General features: G+C 34.3%; 2 protein-coding genes across 5 annotated transcripts in view; one reads left to right on the top strand and one right to left on the bottom strand.

The window, feature by feature from the left end:
- The first annotated feature begins 12 nt into the window (after positions 1-12).
- On the top strand, positions 13-2,321 carry RPS27A (ribosomal protein S27a). Its single transcript, XM_006909596.3, has 6 exons — positions 13-83; positions 184-248; positions 727-781; positions 1,188-1,273; positions 1,643-1,774; positions 2,134-2,321. Exons 2-6 carry the CDS (start codon positions 201-203, stop codon positions 2,281-2,283), a joined length of 471 nt encoding a protein of 156 aa, XP_006909658.1. The 5' UTR covers positions 13-83; positions 184-200; the 3' UTR covers positions 2,284-2,321.
- Positions 2,322-3,130: 809 nt separating this feature from the next.
- The window catches only part of MTIF2 (mitochondrial translational initiation factor 2), a 20,289-nt gene continuing 1,056 nt past the window's right edge, over positions 3,131-22,363 (bottom strand). For all 4 annotated transcript variants that reach the window (XM_006909595.3, XM_015587621.2, XM_015587622.2 and 1 more), the window contains exons 2-14: positions 19,910-20,135; positions 19,428-19,539; positions 15,718-15,889; positions 15,098-15,258; positions 14,030-14,206; positions 12,135-12,274; positions 10,115-10,239; positions 8,764-8,968; positions 8,147-8,399; positions 7,349-7,489; positions 5,757-5,921; positions 3,969-4,109; positions 3,131-3,402 (exon numbers count right to left, since the gene is read on the bottom strand). In XM_006909595.3, coding sequence (XP_006909657.1) covers positions 3,230-3,402; positions 3,969-4,109; positions 5,757-5,921; positions 7,349-7,489; positions 8,147-8,399; positions 8,764-8,968; positions 10,115-10,239; positions 12,135-12,274; positions 14,030-14,206; positions 15,098-15,258; positions 15,718-15,889; positions 19,428-19,539; positions 19,910-20,128 — 2,184 coding nt within the window. In that variant the 5' untranslated portion in view covers positions 20,129-20,135 and the 3' untranslated portion in view covers positions 3,131-3,229. The remainder of the gene's footprint in view (positions 3,403-3,968; positions 4,110-5,756; positions 5,922-7,348; positions 7,490-8,146; positions 8,400-8,763; positions 8,969-10,114; positions 10,240-12,134; positions 12,275-14,029; positions 14,207-15,097; positions 15,259-15,717; positions 15,890-19,427; positions 19,540-19,909; positions 20,136-22,363) is intronic.

Here is a 22,363-nt window from a genome sequence, read left to right as displayed (position 1 = left end):
TCCTAAGAGGTGGGGCCTCCAGCGGGGCACCGGGAAGCCTTTGGGCGTGCGCGGCGCTCTTTCTTTCCGATCCGCCATCTGCGGTGAGTGTGTGCTTCTCGGTTGTTACCCCGGCCAGCGACTTATTTGTCGCCCTTTTTGTGTCCCCAGCTCTAACTCGCTCTTTCTTTCCCTCCACCTCAGGTGGAACCGCCGCCAAGATGCAGATTTTCGTGAAAACCCTTACGGGGAAGACCATTACTCTCGAGGTATGGGCCAAGTGGTTTGAGGAAGCTAGGGCCCGAATGTGGGCCTGAGGTGGATTTCCAGACTGGCACTTTCGCTTAAGAACATGTTTCCGAGTCTGGGCTCCGAAAGCTGTCCCTGAATTGGGAGTTGTTTGCTGAGCAGGGGCCAAGGGCTAGTTTTCCATGCCTGAAGTCTGGGCCTTTCAACTCCAGTGGTGCCGGCTTGACGATCAAACCAGGGGTCCCGCGCCCAGCCAGGTGCCCCGGGCCTGGTGGGCGCGAGCACGTGTGCTCCAGCCGCCGCCACCGCCGCCGCCTTCCCCGGGCTGAGCTGGGGAAGTGTGCTTGCCCGTGGCAGTCCTGAGAGGTGACACCGGCTGTGTGATCACTTCTGTTGAGGCTTCAGCCACCTCACCTGACTCGGTTTCGTGGTGACCTTCATATTGAGCGTCTAGTTTGTGACTGCGTTACCTATATATTTGCATTTTAAAACTCATAGGTTGAACCCTCGGATACAATAGAAAATGTAAAGGCCAAGATCCAGGATAAGGAAGGCAAGTAATGTTTTCTAGTCTGGAAATATTAACCTCCAAGGGCTCCAGCCTACCTCTGGGCGCTAGACATACCTGCTTTTGGTGGGATGGGAAGAGGTCAGATAAAGTGAAATTGCCTTTCGAATAACACGGTAGACAAACGTTTATGAGCATGTAGCCAAGGTGCAGTGCATTTCACATGTGTGAATTTGAGCTTTATCTATGCCCCTTCAATATGTATTAAATATTGTTTAAACTACATGATAAAATTAGTAAACATTTAAAATCATGCCTATCCTACAGTTAAGAACAAGAACTCTTTAACAGCTATTGGTACCATTCTATTCAGGATTATTTGTAAAACTTGAGCAGATATGCTTGTTCTGCTGTGACTTAATTTGTTCGGTTTGTTTTATTTTTGCATTAGGAATTCCTCCTGATCAGCAAAGACTGATCTTTGCGGGCAAGCAACTGGAAGATGGACGTACTTTGTCTGACTACAACATTCAAAAGGTCTGTTTGGAGGAAAGAACAGCCCTTTAAATATGAATGTTAAAAATTTTGACCAATACACAAAAGTGGGGAAAGTGTTATTTGAGTAATAGTAGATTCCCAGGTGACTCGTACACTAATATTTGTGAAGCGCTATTATAGTTTCTCGCATTGAATTTTGCAGATTGCATCCCATGGTATAATGTGTTTAATCTCCCTGTAAAGTAATTAAGAATCAGAGGCCTCTTTCTTTTCCTTCTAAGGCACCCCTCATCTGTGGTGGTGTGTGCTTCCCACTGCACCCAATTAGAAGAAGCATGAGGCTAGTTGTGGAGCATGAGCATTAATGTAATAGTTTTTAAAGCATGTTTCATGCTCTTTCATTAAAAGGAGTCCACTCTTCATCTTGTGTTGAGACTTCGTGGTGGTGCTAAGAAAAGGAAGAAGAAGTCTTACACCACTCCCAAGAAGAATAAGCATAAGAGAAAGAAGGTTAAGCTGGCTGTTCTGAAATACTATAAGGTAGGCCAATTAAGTTTTTACCTATAGATTAATAAATTTTATTCGCCTGTCTTCAAACTCTTTTAAGTTTTTTTCCTCTTTAGTATTTGAGCTTTATATAATGGGGTTCACTTTTAACTCCTTGTTCCAAACTGGGGTTTTGATTTTGAAGTCACATCTAGGTTTAGGACTTGGCTCTGTCTATCCTAGCAAGGCTGGACTTTAATGAACTTTGAATTTTGTTGTGACTACTGGTGAGGATTGGGGGTGCTTTGGTTTATAAGTACTAAGAACTAGTTTTACTGTGTGATTAAAAAATTAAAATTGAGTCACTTAGACTTCGGAATATGTTGTAAAATTAACATGTTTGTACTTTTTAGGTGGATGAGAATGGCAAAATCAGTCGCCTTCGTCGGGAGTGCCCTTCAGATGAATGTGGCGCTGGAGTTTTTATGGCCAGCCACTTTGACAGACATTATTGTGGCAAATGTTGTCTGACCTATTGCTTCAATAAACCGGAAGACAAGTAATTTTATATGAATTAATAAAATACATGAACTACATTTAATCGTTGAGTTTTATTCTAGTGGAGTTTTTTTAAGCATCAAATTGATCACACCATTTTCTTTGATAAACTATACTTTGACAGAAGAGTTCTGTCATATTTACTATCAGCTGTTTAAATATAAACCAGTTCATGTTTCTGTCCGTTTTTTAACTTTAGCACTATTGACACTTGGACCAGATAATTCTTTGGTTTGGGGGCTGTCCTTTGCATCATACGATGATGAACAGCATCCCTGGTCTCTACCCACATGATGCTAGTAGCACCTCACCACCATTACCACAGTCAAAAATGTAGGCAATGCAGACATTGCCAAATGAGCCCTGGAGTGGGAATTGCCCACCCCACGCCTCCACTGAGGAAGTGATGTGTGTGAATTGGTGTGACCTTGCCTAAAAAGAGGCTATGACATTTGTTTCATACACAGGAAATTTAAAGGCTGAGCTTAAAGTTGCCCTAGGTGACCTGCCTGGGGTGTTTGCTGTCTTTAGTGCGCAGGAATATACTAGTGCTCAGTGTTGAGCATGAACTCTTAGGAGTATTTGCTCAATAGTACTGTTGACACAAAACTGTTTTAAGCAGTATTTGGTTGGTTCCATATTTTGCCCATGTAGCTCAATTCAGGGAGGACTGCTTGTCTTAATACTCTTAAAACATGCTTTTCAAGTTTACTAACTGATCACTGTCAATGATAGGCCAATAATTCCCTTTTACCATATTACTAACATCAGGATTTCTGGTTGGAGACATCCTTAAATAAGTTTCTCTGTTTCAACAGTTACGCATGTTAACGCTTGGATGAACTACTTGGGTAGTTTTTGACCAGTAGAGGTGAACCTTTAATAAAGCAAAACTGTATTAGTTGCTCTATAATAAAGCAAGACATTTAATCTTTTACATTCTTAATAATATTAAAATCCTGGATCCCAAGAGGTCTTGGTTAGAACTTCCTTTTCTTCATAACAAACAATTTCATCTCCCACTTTAAATTCTATCTTTTCTTCATCCAAACTGAGGCCACAATCCATTCCAGTTTTGATAATTGAAATGTCATCTTTATGATGCTTCAGTGAGGTCAGTGTGCCTTAAAAGAAATAAGATTCATATATTCAACAAATAATAAGCATCTCCTAACAGCTATGTAGCCTGGTGTTGAAAATTAAATTCTTACTACTGTTAAATGACAGGATTAAATACCAGGGAAACCAAAGGAAAATGAAGTTTGTTATAAAGATCTGTAATGAAAAATACTAAATGCCCCATTTTAAAGATAGACCAAGATTGCAGAGGATGGGATTGTACTCAGGCCTTTAATGAGAAACAGGATAAAAGACTGCAGGCAAAATGTCAAGTTAAAGGATGGAAATAAGCAGGTATACCGATGTAGATCAAGTGTAGGAGACATGGCTAGAAAGATAGTTTGGGGCGAATTTTTAGAATTTTAAAAAATTGGATTAGGGAACTAACGATCCTGGTATAGTCATCAGAACTAGTAAAGAAGGAACCCAACAAGTGGAGACCAGTTATGAGCAAGAAGGAGTGGCCTGAACTAGGATTATAAGAGTGAAAGATGGATTTCAAATGGTTACTCAAGATTGTCAGATTTTGGTGACTGGATATGAAATAGAAACAAATTTTGATGTTGCTTACCCTTCCAAATAACTTGTCTGTTACGGATTAATTTAAATTTTTTTTGTTTTTCTAACTGTCCCTTTTGGACTCTGCATCCAGCCACAGGAACTTTTTTCTTCCCTTCTGTTACGGAGAAGGTAGCAAGTACAGAAGCCTCACCTTTAGGAAGAAGATAATATTAAGTACAGAATACAAAAGACTGAGAAATATTTCTGACATTATGCAAGGCAGAATTAAAGGTGTGAGAAAAATACAAATTGTGCATAGAAAGATGTCCTGGTTTTTCTTTGACTCCATCAACTTTATTTTCCTGACCAACATTAGAACTACAGAAAAATGCTTGGATATTCTTGGAAAAGAAAATCACAAAAACACATGCTTACCAAAAGGATGAATGATTTTATTTTGGCTGAATAAAATGCACTAGAAGATGATAATAGTTGATAAGATTAATGTAATTCCTGTCTGCTCCATGAAAACCTAGTTTTCAACTGTACTTCAATATATTTTCTAGAACAGATCATCTGTTATCTGATTTATTTTTAATTTCACCATGTAATTTATATCCACTTAAGAGTACTTAATCTGTGACTCAGCTTAGTTTTTTCACTGACTAAAAATTAAAACAAATTCCAATAATGACATGGTACCACTCACTATAATGTACCAACTTTCCAAGGTTAGTATTATTTGGTGCTTGCTTACTCCTAGAAATCCTCATATGACATAGTTTTACAAATTGCTGTTAGCATAAAAACATACAAACTTCTGTATGATCATGTTAAGCAAGTCAGAAAAGCCTAAAATATCTGTTTTGTAGACCAAAAATGCAAATACTGAATCTCATCCTGAGGAAACAGACAAATCCAAATTAAAGTACATTCTACAAAGTCACCAGACAATACACTTCAAACTGTCAAAGGCAAAATAGACTGAAGAATTAAATGTAATCCATGATCCTGGACTGAAGGAAAAATATATACCTATAAAGGCCATTATTGGGACAATGACAAAATTTGAATCTGGACTGTGGCTTAATAGTACTAATGTTAAAATTCCCGAGTTTAATATTTGTCTGATGGTTTTATAAAAGAACATCCTTGTGCTTAGGAAATGTAAAGTGTTTACTAGCAAACAGATACAGTATCAAATTTACTATCAAATGCTACAGAAAAAAAGGTGGGGAAAGTAAATGGGGCAAAATGTAAACAATTGGTGAAGTGGGTAAAGGGTATATGGGAAGGAGTTCCTTACACTTTTAATTTTTCTGGAAATTTAAAACAAAATCAAAAGTTAAAAAAGCATGTATATGGGGAGGAAAAAGAACAAAATGATTCAGTCATCTTAAGTAAATTTAGCCTGTAATCTGGATATGCTAGGAAGAATATTTTTAAATATTTAATATTTAAATGTAAATTTCCTTTTCATGGTGGATTTCTCTGCAGCTCCAAGACAGAATCAATGGCTTCTTCCAAGACACGTTGACCTTTACGTCTCCCACCCCAGTCTAATTTATATTACAATTAGTTGTTCCTGTCTAAATTTGTGGGCAAGTTCTTAATGCCTTACTTGCTTTGTATCCTTAGGGCCTAAGCATAACGTGTTGCAGAGGGCAGGTGTTAATAATACATATGAATTTACACTGAATTCTTACGTAGTCATTTTTTTTTAGAACACAGAATATATGTACTGGAACGGTGAATTTATTTCAACAGTGAAATACATTTCCTCTAAACTTTGCTTCCAAGTATTATTTATAGCACCTAAGATATAAATATTTAAAAGTAACATGCAATGAGCACTCACCTATTATATGTTCTTTCACAGTGTAGGGCAATCTGCTGCTCAATTCCTCCTGCAAATCTTCAATAAGATGGTAAATGATTTTGTGAAGTTTAATTTTTACTCCTTTTTTTACAGCTGACTGCTCGATAACATTGCCTGCATTCACATTGAAGCCATATATAACACCTGGTAAGCAGAAATACGATCAATAAAGGAGCACAAATACTGCATTAAACAGTCTGTCTTTCAAGCAGAAACTCAAATCTATATTATTTCTTTCTACATAAATTACTTTTCTACAAAAGCAAGTAGGGGAAATGAGAAATTCTATAATTTTTTCTCATGGAAACTAGTAAATTCTCAAATTGCAAAAGGATTTTATAAATTCTATTGTGGCTTGTTAATAAGGAAAATTTCTTTATGATTTTTAAATCCATTAATTTAAGAAACATATTAAGAGCCCATAGTGTGTAAGACACAATGCTAAACAAAGCTTTGCTTTTCATACCAGAAAGAAAAAATCGATTAGGGCTGAAATATTATTATATTATTTTATGAACATTTAATTCCAATATTAAATTCTAATCTTATTGTCTACAACTTCTGTTGTTTACCTCTAGGTATTCGGGGGCCAAAAGATGCTCAAAAATAGTTACTTAATTGGTAAAGTTCAAGAGCTATATCAGAAATGAAAGAAGTTCTATGAAGCTGACCATTTTACCAAAGAACAAATAATGTATTTAAAGGCAAATATCTTGCGGGAGAAAAAAGCAAAACACTCTTGTATTAAACAAATGGAAAAAATTAATGCAAACAGCTTAATCAAAAGAAAAACAATGACCTTGAAAGTCATCATTAAGAAGTCATTCAATACACTATCTATATTACACAGTACAATCCTAGGCTAGTCAGTGCCCATAAAATACTTTGAATTAACCAGCATTACTGAAAATACCTTTTCAATAGTAGAGACAACACTTAGTTCTAATCAAGTCAGGTCCTTGAAGTACCTCCTTCCTAAATGATTCATTAATCACTCAAAAGTGTTGGTGCTTTGCTAGGTTAGACCTAGTTAAAGAGACAGTCATGAGTCCCCTTTTTGTGTATCATGAGTTTGACTAATAAACCATCCCCTGCCTTGTAGGAATTTAAAGCTAAAAGGAGTGTTTGATTTAAGCAATATTTGATTTGTAAAATTATCAACAAACAAAAATAGGTAGCCAAAAAAAAAAAAAATGAAGGAAAGTACTGAATAGACTGATTACAGTTAGGAGCATTCAAAAGTCTAAATGAAAGATAGATAATCAACCTTGGGTTGAGTGAGAGGAGTGGAGAGAGAGGATAGTAATGGTACCTTCAAAAAAAAAAAAATCAAGAAACACTACTGGGGCTTGAAATAGTTCCCCAAGGATGCAGTATAACAAGTGGAGCAATGGCTAAAATAATGTACATCGCCTCCACCCTCATTTGGTAGCTGAGACTTGCCTGCAATAGGAAAGGTGATGCTGATGGGGTCGATGTCACATAAATGCCAAGCAACAAAAGACAGAAGAAAATTATTCACAGTATGTAGTAGGGAACACAGTTAAACAAATAGAAAATGGAATCCTTACCATGAAAAGTTTCAGCAAGGTTAACATCATTTTCACTAATATCACCCACACCAAAATGTACTAATTCTAGTTCACACTCATGTGAAGCATCATAGGTATCCATAATGTTCAAAATGGCCTCAACGGAACCATCAACATCACCTAAATGCAGCAAAAGTTTAAAATTATTGGTGTTAAGAGTCAGACATTAATAGATACAAAAATGACAATAATCTATCTAAAACCCTAAGAAAAATGGCATTTACCACTAAATCACCTTTTATTTAGGGTTAGCATTATAAATGTCTACTTAATTTAATAAAGTATGGACCAAATGTACATTTACAACAGAATCGAGAAGAAAAATGTTTATTAAGAAAATCTCCCCCAGTAGGGGGTGGGCAAAAAGGTGAAGGGTGTCAAAAGGTACAAACTTCGAGTTATAAAATGTCATGAAGAGGTAATGTATAGCATGGTGACTATAGTTAATAATACTGTATTGCATATTTGAAAGTTGCTAAGAAAATAGTTCCTAAAAGTTCTTATCACAAGAAGAAAATTTTCTAACTATGTATGGTGATGGATGTTAACTAGATTTACTGTGGTGACCATTTTGCAATATATACAAATATGGAATCATTATGTTGTATACCTGAAGCTAATATAATGTTATATGTCAATTATACCTCAATAAAAAAGGTCTCCTCCAAAATACTGAAATAATTTTGGCTTAAATTTAATGGCCCAAATTAATTATGAGAATAAAGAAATACATATATTCCAAAAATGAGTTATAAAGTAAAATCTTTAAAAAGTCACCTTTAATAATTATAGGAAGTACATGTGAATCTCTTTCTGCTTTCTCTTTAAGCTTTAAGGGTTTTTGTTCCTTCTTTTCTTGGTACTTTATAAACGATCTCTCCTTCCAGTGCAAAGTACCATACTTCTCACGGGCTTTCCGATGTGCTTCTTGGTGCTCCTTTCGCTTTTCTTCTATTATTTTCAGATTCTCTTTATTTTTCTCCTGTTCTTGCTCATACTTCCTCCAATTAATAACTTCACGTGCCCTTGGCTTTACAGGTAAAAAAAAGGAATTATTTAACTAAATAGAAACCAGTAACTGCTGAGTTAAAAGCTTTGTGTTTTTCCCACATTATGAAATTAGCTTAACTCATATATGAAACCATTAATTTTGTAAATTTCAAAACTTTGGTTTGGGGGCTTTCTGTATAATTAAAATTATTTAATTTAAAAATTCTATCTCAAATTTAAAAAAATTCTATAGCCAAATTCTAAAATGGCACCACTGGCCCTCTCATAGCCCCTTATAGTCTAGAATGATTTGTTAACATATTATACTTATTGGGTATGATATTATAGATTGATATTTAAAATCACTATATCATATCTAATAATAGGAATTAAGCTTGATATACCTCAGATTCTACTTCAAGAATTTCATCTCCTGCAGAAGGGAGGTCTCTCCAGCCTATAATTCCCACAGGCATGCTGGGACTGGCCTCATTAATTGTTTTTCCATTTTCATCAAACATTGAGCGTACTTTTGCCCAACTCTTTCCAGCAACCAGAACTGAGCCTTTTTTCAAAGTTCCTCTTTGAATTATTGCTGTAGTAACAGGACTAAAACGAAAAAAAAAGTATATAGTCTTAATGCTATAATCAAGAAATAATAGCACTTTCTTAAATAGAGCAAAGATATCTTTATGAGATTTAAAAATATATCTTATGTACATACAGGGTTAATTCCGCTACTTCTCAACTTCTCAAGCAGTTTTTCATACTATGAAAACATTTCACAATTGTTAAAAGGTGGAAGCAACCCAAATGCCCATCAACAAAAGAATGGATAAAGAAAATGCAGTATATACGCAACCTTAAGAAAAAAAAGAAATCCTGTCACATGCTATAACATAAATGAACCTCAAGGTCATTATGCTAAGTGAAATAAGCCAAACAAAAAGGACAGATCCTGTATGCTTCCACTCATATAAGTATCTAAAGTAGTCAAAATCACAGAAACAGAAAATGGAAAGACACTGTCAAGGGCTGAAGGGGAAAGAGGAGAAATTAGTGTTTCATGGGTATAGAGTTTGTTTTACAAGATGAAAAAATTCTAGCGATCTGTTGTACAGCACTGTTAATATACTTAATACTACTGAACAGTACACTTAAAAGTGATTAAGATGGTAAATTTAATGTAACGTGTCTTTACTACAATAAGACATTTAAAAAAAAAAAAACATTTCTTGTAAGGTTATGGTACTAAGGGGTGCAGATAGTTGAGTGCTCTGACAGAATCCTAATCCTTTTTCTATAACTAATTAGTTAAGCAGTGAGACCTCTTCTGACAGGGAAGGAATTAAAGAAGAGAACATCATTCAAAAGACTTTCCTATATATTATATTAATGGATAAGGATACAAAAAATTTGGAAACCCTAAAATGCAATAATTGCTATTTCATTCCAATTTATGTCAGTCTATGAGGCTTTACCAATTCAGTTAAGACAGTAGGGGAAAAAATTAAACAAATTGAACTACTTAAGTCATCTAACTACAACTATTAGATGTATGCAGATAGTTGCTATGGTCTACTGCTAACTGCATTTTTGTGTTCTGTGTGCTAGTGTAATAATAGTTTTCAAAACAAATGCTTTCAAAATATGGTTCATGGACTAACATATCATTCAATCAAAATACAGTTATATAATCGAGTCACAAAACAATGAAATAAAATTATTAAAAAGCAAGCATTGTAACAGTCCTACCCTCTTCCTTTGTCTGTGAAAGATTCTATTACCGTTCCTTCCACTGGACCAGTGGGCTCTGCTTTCAATTCTAACATTTCCGCAAGAGTAACTGTTGCCTCTGCCAAAGCCATCAGATTATCACCCTTTAATAACAACAACAACAAAACATTGTTAATATACATTAATAAATATTATCTGTAAATGTTAAGTACCAGGGTCAGAAAGCCAAATAATCTTTGACAGTTATACTTTTTAAGCATTAAAAGCATGACTTATCCAATTGGAAAGAAGTGGGGAGAAGAGGGAGGGAGGAGCAAGAAAATCTGATTCAGGGAAAGATCTTGCAAGAAACAGTGGCTATTTTTTTTTTTTTTTTAAGGATGGCCTCTAGTGGTGCTTGTTAATATCCTTCCATAAACATGCTTCATTCATTTACTCCCCCCTCCATCTGTCTCTACAATTGTGTTTTCCTTCTTTACAATTCTACTTTACAATGAAGTTCTATCCAAGTGAATAAGCGTTTACATCTACTTTTTCATCTGATCCATTAACTACCCAGCTATGCAACCCTGAAAAATCACTTCACCTCCCTAGATCTCCTTTCCTCACCTGTAAAATTAAAGAGTAGATTAGATGATTCTTTCACTTTTAATGATCTGTTTACTATGCTTTCTAGGGCTCCAAGATCATGCAGCTTGATCAACTGGTGATGGAACTGGAACAGATGGGCAAGTGATTTTTCCATTCTCTATGTCAGCTAAGAGATTCCTCACATTTTTTACAGACTATAAAACAACAGAAACAACTTTAAACAAAACTGAATGAATATTTTGCTACCCATCTATTTAATCCTAGTATTTATTCCAATTTATAAAATGCTGCTCTGAAAAGCAGAGCTGGGGTTGTTTCTTTGCATGACATAGTCTTCTATATCTACCTTGGAAAAGAAGGCCTCATCTTACTTCTCTGCCACTCTCCCCCAATTCCCTCCATTCCCCAGGAATCATCTCTGCCATGCCTCCAAATTTGCCTAAGTAGCTTTACATCTATCTACTCATTTGATGATATCTGGGCAGAAAAGGTGGCCATGTCTTCAAATGTTTTAATCTTGCCATCTGGCTTTCAGAGTGCAGTAGCAATCAAGGTATAATAGAAATATAACAAAGGTGGCATTTTATGAGTTTCAGAGAAAAAGAGGAATTGTTTTACTATTAATAGAGGCATAATTTCTAAGTATGTTGGAGATAACGTATTTGGAAAAGTAAAGATAAAATGAGACTGAACTGGAGAAAGATGGCCAATATAGTATCGTCCCTTCAGTGAATGATCAGGGTGAAAAAAGTCTGTATTACAAGTAAACTGCAGAATATGAGAATGGACAAAAAAGTAAATTGTTGCTTAGCAGTGACCTGTATAGAAAAAGAGAATTGGAAAATGCTATCACAGAGCAGGTACTGAGCTTCCTTAGTGTTTTTCAACCAGAAAAGAATAATTGGTAATGTAAACGCAAATTTAAATAACATTAAAGACTTATAGAAATTTAATTAATTAAAACATTGAGTCAATCATTACAAACTGAATTCAAATGTTTCATGTTTGTATTAGTGAAATTGTTATTTGTTTAAATCTCTCTTAAATGTCCTAGGACCTGTTCTATAGTTTTTTCACTAAAAACAATCACTTTTTATTACCAGCTGGATTTCGTTTCTGCTTAAAACAGTCTTTAGCCTAATATTACCCTATCCTCACATCATTCACCATTTATTCTCCTCATTCTAAGTATCTTATAAAAAGAAAAGCATTAATTTTAGACCTGATTCTCCACTGATCAGCTAGCTATGTAGCCCCGGATTGGTGACTGACCTTTCTGAGCCTAATTTCTAACCTACCAAACCAGAATAATGATACCAGCTTTTGCCTAGTACCTAGAGAATTTTTAAACAACAAAAGACATTATGTACGTCAAAATGTTCTTTAGGTATAATGCACTATGTGCATTCCCATTTGAACACATCATCTACGAGATACCTGCATTTACCGTAAGTGCAGAGACATGCACTGCTTGAACGTCGCCTCCATAATCCTCACACACCACATCATAAGCTAGCAGTTCTTTTTTCACTTTTTCAGGATCAGCCTCAGCTTTGTCACATTTGTTTATGGCAAGGACAATTGGCACTGAAAGAGTTAAGAAGAGTGTAAATGATGACACCTTCAATTCTAGGTATTCACAATGAAGACACCAATCTTTTCTGGCTTTTTCTTTACTCAGTGAATAGACTCAAAACACCTAAAAAGACCCACGTTAGACCCACCTCACTCTGCTTTCTATGTATAAGATTCCAGGTGTGAGATACCAAAACTAATTATAAGTAGATTCTGAATTAAGACCACAAACCTAAGATGATTTTAAAAAACAAAACAAAACAGTATTTTGGGTGAAGAAAGGCCTATAATTTGAAGGCAAGATCAGCAACTACACTGGAGATAATCTCCAGAAAAAAGTAAAGAGACGATTCTAATTCAATTCTAATACCACTAGATGATTTGCCTCTTCTTCCCAGGAAGTATTAACACATTGTTAAAATCTAACATCTTGCCCTGGGGTGAAATTAAGTATTATTATTGTAAACTGTTAGGACTGATAGCAAATTCTTTATTCATACATTTAGCTAAGTGACTGACGCATAGTATATTCTCAATAAATATTTACTTAATGAATGAACTAAATAACCTTAAAATCTACTTGTCATTAGTAAACATATCTTCTCATTACAGAAATCATGCAACATTCTAAGAGATAATTCTCTGGTTGGGTTTCACCAAATCTGCAATTTTTTCAGGTATCAAAGGAACAGACACAAAAAGAGTTATGCAATCCACAACCTACTATTATCGAAAAGCACATTCCCTATTGATGAGCTGGAACTTAACAGAAATCAAGAGAACAAGTATGGAAAGCACGATGTGAAGGATTTATTCTATCTCAACCAACTACTTTGTTCTTTGTTATGGGATCCCTGGCAAGTTTTTCACTCTCTTCTTTTTGTTATATACCCTAGAATCATTAAGAATATAGTCCATTCCACAAAAGCAATGTTAAGGAATTAGAAAGAGAGTGACATTGGAAGCTTGAAGATCAGATTCATGCTGCCAATTAACTGTAATGAGGGGAGTTCCTAACACTCTCTGGGTCTTAGTTTTCATGTTGTGAGATGACAGAATTTGACTAGATTGGTGATTCTCAACCTTTTTTTTTCTTTTCGAACAAACTTAGGTGAATATGATGTACTCCATCAGGTACATTTTCTTAAGACAACAGTATTTTCTTAGCGGGTATAGAGTCACATCAGAATAAGAACGAATGTACAGAGTATGTGTATATTACAATTTTGTAATGAAAAAAAAAATAAGCGAGAAAATAGCTAAGTAATTTTCCGAAAGTTTCAATTTTATACTTTTGACCAAATAAGAATTTATTTAATGTAGATGAGGGGAAAGTTTCCCTTTAGAGAAGTCCAGAAGATGAATGAACAAGGAATAACAGATTTAGAATATCATCACTTTGAAATTTCTAATGAATTTAGGTGATGGGTACAAGGAGGTTCATTATTCTATTCTTACTTTTACATCTGTTTAGAATTTCCATGATAAAAATTTTTTTAAAAAGTTATTTGAGACTGTCATATTCTCATACTATGCCAAGTAAGTAGACAGTAGAGGAAGGACTGTATTAGTGATCACAAATCCCAAAATGAATCCTGCAACATTCTTCTTAGTAGTTATATCTGTGGGAAAACAATTCAACTGTTTTTGAGCCTCATCTGTAAAACAAGTATAATAATCCTTGGACTGCCATGCAGATTAAATGAGCTACAACATACATGGCCCCAAAACAGTGATTCTTGTAAGTCAACCACAGACACACAGTACCTTGAGCATCTTTGGCATGCTGAATAGATTCTACAGTTTGTTTCATCACACCATCATCTGCAGCTACTACCAATATGACAATGTCAGTGACCTGAGCACCTCTGGCTCTCATTGCTGAGAAAGCAGCATGTCCTGGAGTATCAAGAAAGGTTATCTTTTCCCCTGAAGGCAGAGAGACTGTGGAAACAGAAATCCAAGAACAGCAAGGACTCAAATACGGACCTCTTCAACATGAAGGAATATATGTGACATTATCAAACACAAAAATGCTTTAAAATAATTTTATTCCTTCCATTTACCTTAATCAGAATACAGATCATTTCACAACAGAAAGTGATACCAGTGGGACCTGCAGGGTTTTCTTTTCATGTAAAAGTTCAAACTAAAACTCTTCATATTTCTAGAATATAACTACTTTCATAAATGTACCAACTGATATCTATTCTGGAGAAAAAACACAACAATAGTTATATTGGCAGCCATCTCTACATGAGCAAACATCAGCTGCACAACTGCCTTGAGCAACAAAGACAATTTAGTATACAGTTAGTAGCTCAGGATTTGAGTCCAACAGCTTTGTCACTTACTAGCTGTGTACCTTGAGCAAGTAATTTAACCTAAGCAAGCCTCATCCTCCTTATCTGTAAGTAGGAATATTAATACCTACCTCATGATTCTGTTTTGAAAATATGGAATATAAGCATATAAGGTGCTCAGGACAGTGCTAGGCACATGCTAGGTGCTCAGTACATGATAGCTGTTATTTAATTATCATTAGCAACATTATCACAACCTAGCACTGAGGAATTTAAGTTCATTAAATCAAACTAAAAATGGGCTAGAATAAAACGGTAATATAATTTGCTTCTTATAGAATATACAGAATAACCTTTATTAACCATCTGCTCTACGTTTCATCAAACCAATGGCTTTAACTTTTATCCTTCCCTTTCGCTTTGTTTTTTTCCCCCCCTTTTACTTTGAATTTGTATATTTCATACTATGACATCTGGTTTAAGAAAATATGTGGAGTTGCCAAGCACACTGTAAGGTAATTTGTGTTCATACCAAGAAAGGCACCAATGTGTTGAGTGATGCCTCCAGCTTCCGTTGCTGCCACTTGAGTTTTTCGCAGTTTGTCAAGTAACGTTGTTTTCCCATGATCAACATGGCCCATTATAGTAACAACTGGGGACCTTGGGGTTAATAAAGCTGGATCTGCATGGGGCCTACAATTAATAGCAAAGGAATTTCATTTCTTCAACATCAGAAACACTTTATAGCTGGTGAACTGGTTTGCATTATCTCTGTGAACTACTGTTAACAATAAAACCCAACATTCAGCTTTGATTAGGCATAACTATTTTCTTCTTCTATGCATACAATGATGTATGACAAAATACATCACTGCCCACCTAAAGTTGGCATCTTCAAAATCATGAGCAGAACTGAATAAATTTTTAAAATTCATTATCAATATACATATTTGGAAAACTAAGAAAAATAATCCTCAGAGTTTTACAATAACCTGAATATACTTTCTGATGTTTTAAGCACTTCGAAGAAAAGTATGACCTATATTCACACATCATTTTAATTGCAAAAGAAAATTTAAAGCAAATCTTTCCATTAAAAAGTGTGAATAAAACTGTGATCTCCTTCCCCCAGTAGATATGGTTATGTTTTACCTTCTCACAGCATCTTTATTTTCTCTGACTTTGTCCTGTTTTAATTTGCTCCATTTTAACTTCATCCCTGCCTTCTTTATCACTTCTTTGATCCAGACTTCATCTAAATGTGAGTCTGCTTCTAGGGAATCTATGTCCATAGCAGTATTCATTAAAGCTTCATAAATACAATCTGGGTGGAATAAGATAAAACCTTTTAGGATCATGAAATTAAATATTCAAGGAAGTAACCTCTTTTAATAAATGTCTATATAAACAGTACACTCAATGAGAGGAATAACTATATAAGCTATCTTTTAACTCTAATGTTAACATCATAAAGAATCTAAAAAGAAAATGATCCTTAAAATATGATACATATAAATTTGAATTCTGCAGTCATAAATATTTAGAATATTTATGTACTTTTATGAACCATCTGAGTCATCTAAAACATTAAATTGCATGTTGTATACATTTAGTATTGAATAGTTTATCAGTCTACTTTGAAAACATATGTCATGCATAAACAAATATGTATGTATATATACAGTTGATTCTTGTTATCCACTATAGTTATTTTCTATAAATGCTGAATTAGCAAATAATGAACTATTGCTCTGAGGGGAAATACAGGATTAGGTTCCTTTAACCTCTGGTCACATTTTCATCAGCTGATCAATACATACGTCGTTTTATGTTTCTGTTTAAAGACACCTTATTTACTATACTATACTGTTGATTCATTAACATTGAACTCACGGCCAACAGCACTATAACTTATGCCTGAACAAAGCTTACTGTACATGTATTTTCTCTATTAGGCATGTTACAGCCTTCCTGCAGTTAGTAATACTAAATGGCACTTCAGCACTATGCTTAGGGGCTATTTTAAACAGCAAAACCACCAATAACAAGCATGAAAATGCAAAACACCTGGCACTAAATAAACCACAAAAATGATACTTGTTGAAACAAGAAGACAGCATTGCCTCTTCAAACCTCAGCTAGAACTGTGTGATTGGGCGACTCAAAATTTTTACTGCTCTGCACACGTCTGGGAGTGACTGCAAAAGCACAATGGGTATTAATTTTAGAGAATTTGCCAATACAGAATCCCAAAATTGACTGTATGCGTGTGCGTGCACACACACAGTATCTCAGCATACACACAAACTCAATTTATTTATGTATCTATTTAAGGTGTCCGCAAAGTCTTGAAATGTAAGAAAAATGTTTACTTGTTATGCATTGTTTCATTTTAATGTGCTTTGTTTTCATTTCAGTCATATTTCCCTGTGAATGATGTTATATTAAAATAAATAGTTTTGAGTTTCCAGACTTTGTCACCCTATAGATATACAATTTGAGACACATATATGAAATAAAGGTGTCATCAAATAAGCAAAACATTACACTAAAAGAATGTAGTAGTATGCTGGTAAATGCTGGTTTACTCACAAGGCTTGACAAAAATAAAAAAGAAATTTCCCAATTTTCATGGTGCAAGTACCATGGTTGATTTCAAGCTACCACCATGAAATCACTAAATGCAGAGATGAAAAGAGATGTGCAGTAGCACACTATTATACAGTATTTCCAAAATATAGGCAAAATAGGCATAAATAACCTTAAGAACAAGATAATAGTAAAATGCTGTAAAATAATTAGGAAGTGAAAAGTTTTGATGAGTATTACTTTTGTTTATGATTTAATTTTTTTGAACAGTTGTGTTTAACAATCAGCTCACAAAATTCCTTATAGTTTATTGATTGGCTCACAAACTGATGAAAGCCAGCATATCACTGATATTACTTCATAATAATGCAAGAAACTCTTTCCTATGTATCTCCCACCACATCCTTTCCCAAGAAAACACATTTTAAGAATGACACAATGCAAATTTTCTATATGAATACGTTCTAAGAGAACAATAAAACTCTTTCTAAACATAAAAATTATAATTAGTATAATTCTGTTTCTAATAATGCTAAAAATCCCTAATAATCCAGCAACTAGTTTTCCAAAATGTTTTGCTTAACTTTTGAGAGACAGCTTATATATAGGGATAATCTTGTTCCCTCTATATTAAGTGCATATAGTATTGATGTATGATCTTATCTTTATCCAAGATTTAAATATTTACATGTAGAAAAGTGCACAAAGCATTTCAACCAAAAATATTACATCCAGTTATTTCCATTGACCCAATGTACTCAGACTGCTAATATAGTAGTTAAAAATATTCAGCATATAAAAATTATCTTTAACTCAAAAGAGACATGAATATAAAATTAAATAAGCGTTAAATACATAACTTATTTAAATCATAGCAAATCAGTTTCAGGTTTAGAGCACTGATCTATGGAATTAAATTTATATTTTAATTATTTCATTCATTTGGTGATACAAAAGAATTATTATGATTACAGGTGTGTGTGCGGTAATGTTTAAAATCATCTTTTAGCAACAGATGTAGAAGTATTTATGGATTAAGTGATATATTAATAATTGTTGTCACTAGTTTATGCATACATTATGCTTATTATTCTATTATTTCTGGTTTCATATGTATGACAATTGCCAAAAATAAAGTTTCAAATCAAGTCTATTATAAATATCATATATAAAATCATATCGATACAGTTTTTCTTGGAAAAATTCTGAATGACCATTTGTTCTGGTTATAATTATATAATGCAACTGCAAAGTTATGAAAATGCAGGACAGTATGCTAATTTTCTATTCTTTGTGAGGATGTACATGCATAAAGAGTAACACTTTTGAGCAGAAAACATTAAAATTCTAGTTCTGCTGTAATTTATAAAATAACAGTTCTTGAGAGATAATTTGGTCTGTGAATAAGAGCATGGGTTCTAGAACTATACTTCGTGGGTTTAAGTCCTGGCTCTACCACATAATAGCCATAAAATCCTGGGCAATTATTTATCCTCTCTATGCCTCAGTTTCTCAACCTATAAAAGGCAATAATAATCATATGTACCTCTAGTGCACTGTGAGAATTACAGAGTTAATAAATATAAAATACTAGTCTATAATAACAGCTCAATAATTATGAGTTATTATTAATTCTTTCTTTTTCCCAAGAGTCTGCTTCACTTGCATTTTGCTACAGTCATTGGCTATTTCTGGTTTACTGAATTTTAATGTCAGTTTATGATGAAAACTCAAATTTTGTTCCAACAATCCTAAAATGATAATAAATACATCAGTGATGCAATGAAGGAATTAAAAAAATGATAATGATGCTATACATTTATAAATAAAAATAGTATTAAAAGCTGTAGTTATTACTATGAATATTTTTTTGCTGGCATTACAGATATTGTCAAAATTAGTAAAAAAAGGAAATCAGAAAATTATAGAAAAACAAAGGGAAAGTAAATGAATATAAATATGGTCCCTCAGTCCAAAAAACATTCTTTTAACTTAGTCTAATAGCCCACAAAATTTCTGAGAAAGAATGGTTAGCTTCAGATAAGAAAATCATTTCCACTTTTATTAGAAGCAAAATCTTAGAGAACTATATTTGGCAAAGAGCCAAGAAATGAATTAGAGTTTGTGACTTAAAGCAAAAAATATGGGAATGACTTAACATCTTTTTAAACCACCAGTCTAATTTTCATCTTTGAATGCCTTAATCTTATTGCAAATAAAATACCGGGTAATCCATGTTCTCATATTTTTCCTTAAAAAATTATCTGGCTCACCTACGTCTTTTTCCATTGCTCTGGCCAGCTCCTCAACAGTCATTCCAATCCACACCTCTACCTCTTTTTTAGATTTTGTTGAAGACAACTGAGATTTCCGTGATCTTTCTTCCTGTTAAAAATTCAGAACGCATGAAGAAGAAAAAACTTTTAAGTGACAATTTAGATTTATTCTGGAGTATCTACCATAATCACGGCTCCTAGTTCTACCAGTTAACACTCTCATAAGTAGTTAAACCTTAGACTAAAATTAAAACTCCTACATCCTTAATTCACTGTTATATACCACCAGTTCTCAAGTAATCAAATTCATCAGCATTACTGAACAACTAAAACTTCTTCACAGAGATGTATTGCCTGGAGTGTAGCATTACGGAATAAAGATTCTATAAATGACAAATACTCAAAATGGATTTCTGCTCATGGCTCTACACACTTCCATCTCAGATCAAATACAATAACTGATAGAAATTTATAACTACCTTTTTTGTTACTAGAAGCCTATACTGAGATAAAGCAGCACCAAAGAGCACGTCTGTTTGCCAGGGCCAAGCGTACAGCTGAGCCATCCACACTGGGTAAGCAGATGAAAACACATGCTTCCACTGTGCTAATATTCTTCTTTGACCCAGGCTGTGCAGCTGCCTACAAATAGTGTGAAATCGTAGCAAGTTCTCCACTTTCAGTATCTTCTGGTTCATGTTTATCCTAGAAAAAGAGTTTTAAAATAATCTTTTAGTTAATATTGAAATCAAGTTAGCAAATATTAGTTGGGTATCTACTACATGCAAAGCATTGTGCTAGAGTTACAACAATGAATAAAGCTGACTTCCTGCCCTAAAAGACCTCGGTCTAGTCAGAGTTGAAATTCCATACTACTTTCTAGATATTAAATATTATTATTGTTAATGTTGCTACTATGATAGAACCGAAATACAACAACAAACTTATAAAGGGCTTTTTTTCACTCTTGAAACATCAACTAACCAAATCACAAATAGAGTGATTTTTCTAAAACGTGAATTTGAACATATCAGCTCTCTGCTAAAAACCTGCCAACGGCCCCCAATTAATCACCAGTTTAATGTACAACTTCAAAACATGCTATATAAGGACTCATTATCCGCCCTCTGTTAACTTCTCACTTTATCTTTTACACTATTATAGTCCCCTCATTCCTACAAGCTTTTGTTATTTTGACTCACCAATGGTTTATCATCTAATTTTTGAACCTTTGCATAAATTCCCTTTCCTTGGAATTGTTTTCACCCTTAACATTTTTTCCTCTTCTCACTCCCCATTCCACAAAAAAGACACTTTAGAGCGGGGAAAAAGTCACCCAATAAATGTTTATTACGTAATGCCTTTTGAATATCTTTCTTGGAATGAAAAAGTTTACTGAGAGAAGACCAATAAAACTCAATGGTATTGTTCATAACTCCGTAGTATACTTCTTTTCCTCCTTGAGTCTTCCATTCTGCTCTAAAGACCGTATTTCTACAACTTGGCTTTTCAGTTTTTAAGGGACAGAGCAACTAAAATAATGAAAGTACATGTTTTCTTCTCATAAACATCTGAGCACCAGCTTCCAGGCAGTGCATTTGAGGTTGCTGATGCAAAGTTTAATAAGCCAGAGTCCTTTCCTTGAGTTTGCTGTCTTTAAAATATTCTAATATAATAATTCTCAGGCACAGTAAACACCTCAAGAATGGCGTATTTTAAAAAACCTTATTCAGGTAAATGTCCCTGGACTGAGAAGTAAAAAGTGCTCAAGAAGCACATGATTCCTTAGGAACTTTTTAAATGAGTCTAAAACGAGATCTGACAAGAACACAGATTAATGGAGTGGGAGGAAAGGCTCTACAGGAGATTAACCAAAGCACAGATAAGTAATTGAGGTAGGAATCAAAAAAACACATTGGGACATTAATCCAAATGTCAAACCTGGAAAGAACCTTACTTGCTATTTATTCCAAGCCCCTCGTTTTACAGAAAAGGAAAATGAGAGTCCAACGAGCTCAAAAAAAGTTTCTCCAAAGTCATACCACTAGTTAATAACACTCACGACTAAAACTCAGGCTGACTCCCAATTCAGTGTTCTCTCGCCGCTAGGAAATTCATGAAATCTGAAAAAGGATGTTGGAAATACGTAGTTGCATTGGTGGAAACTTGTGAACATGAGTTGGAAGCCTTGGAACTTATTTGCAAGGTAAAAAAGAAGTCATTGTTTAAAAAAAAAAAAAAAAAAATATTGAAAATGGAGATTGAGAGAATACTAGGTTGAATTGAAGGATAATGAATTATCAAATAGCAATATTTATTCCATTTTCAATGAACTTGATTTTAACTTTTTTACTTGGTATTAACTTTTTTCTGCAAGATACTTATTCAGATTTTATCAGTCATTTGTAACCTGAAGAATTATTAATTTTGTTTTAGTTTTTCTTTTGTAATTGATTTAGTGATTGATTCTTTTATGTACCTGCCCACAGGATATAATTTGTGGGGAGTATGTTTCTCTAAATACAGGACAGTAGTCCTACTTCATCTTCCACTTCCATTATGGGGACTACAATTCTCGAATGTAGCAAGGAAAAGTATTAATAGTGTGCCAAATAGGTACACCTATAGGATAGAAAGGTTCTTCTGATTTTCTATTTGGAATGGACCTTGTGTTTCTAAGTTGGAGAGCAGAAATTAAGAGAAAAATTAACTTAAAGTGGACTTCCTGCCCACTTTACGAAGGGTGTGTTTGGGTTGCTAACTGCATTTGAATTTCAGATGCATTAGAATCCATTTGCATGGAGTAGCACTATCTTCCTTAATTCTAGCAATGGGTATGTGCATGCATAGCTTGGCTGACTATTTTTGTGGTGTCTTCTTTTAATGTTTGTACTGGGAATTTGAAAGCCACTAAACAGCTCTGCTAGCCAGAT

Source organism: Pteropus alecto, unplaced genomic scaffold (genome assembly GCF_000325575.1).
Source record: "Pteropus alecto unplaced genomic scaffold, ASM32557v1 scaffold131, whole genome shotgun sequence".
Lineage (NCBI taxonomy): Eukaryota > Metazoa > Chordata > Mammalia > Chiroptera > Pteropodidae > Pteropus > Pteropus alecto.
Note: the sequence above shows the minus strand (reverse complement) of the source record. Positions and strands in the feature narration are given on the sequence as shown.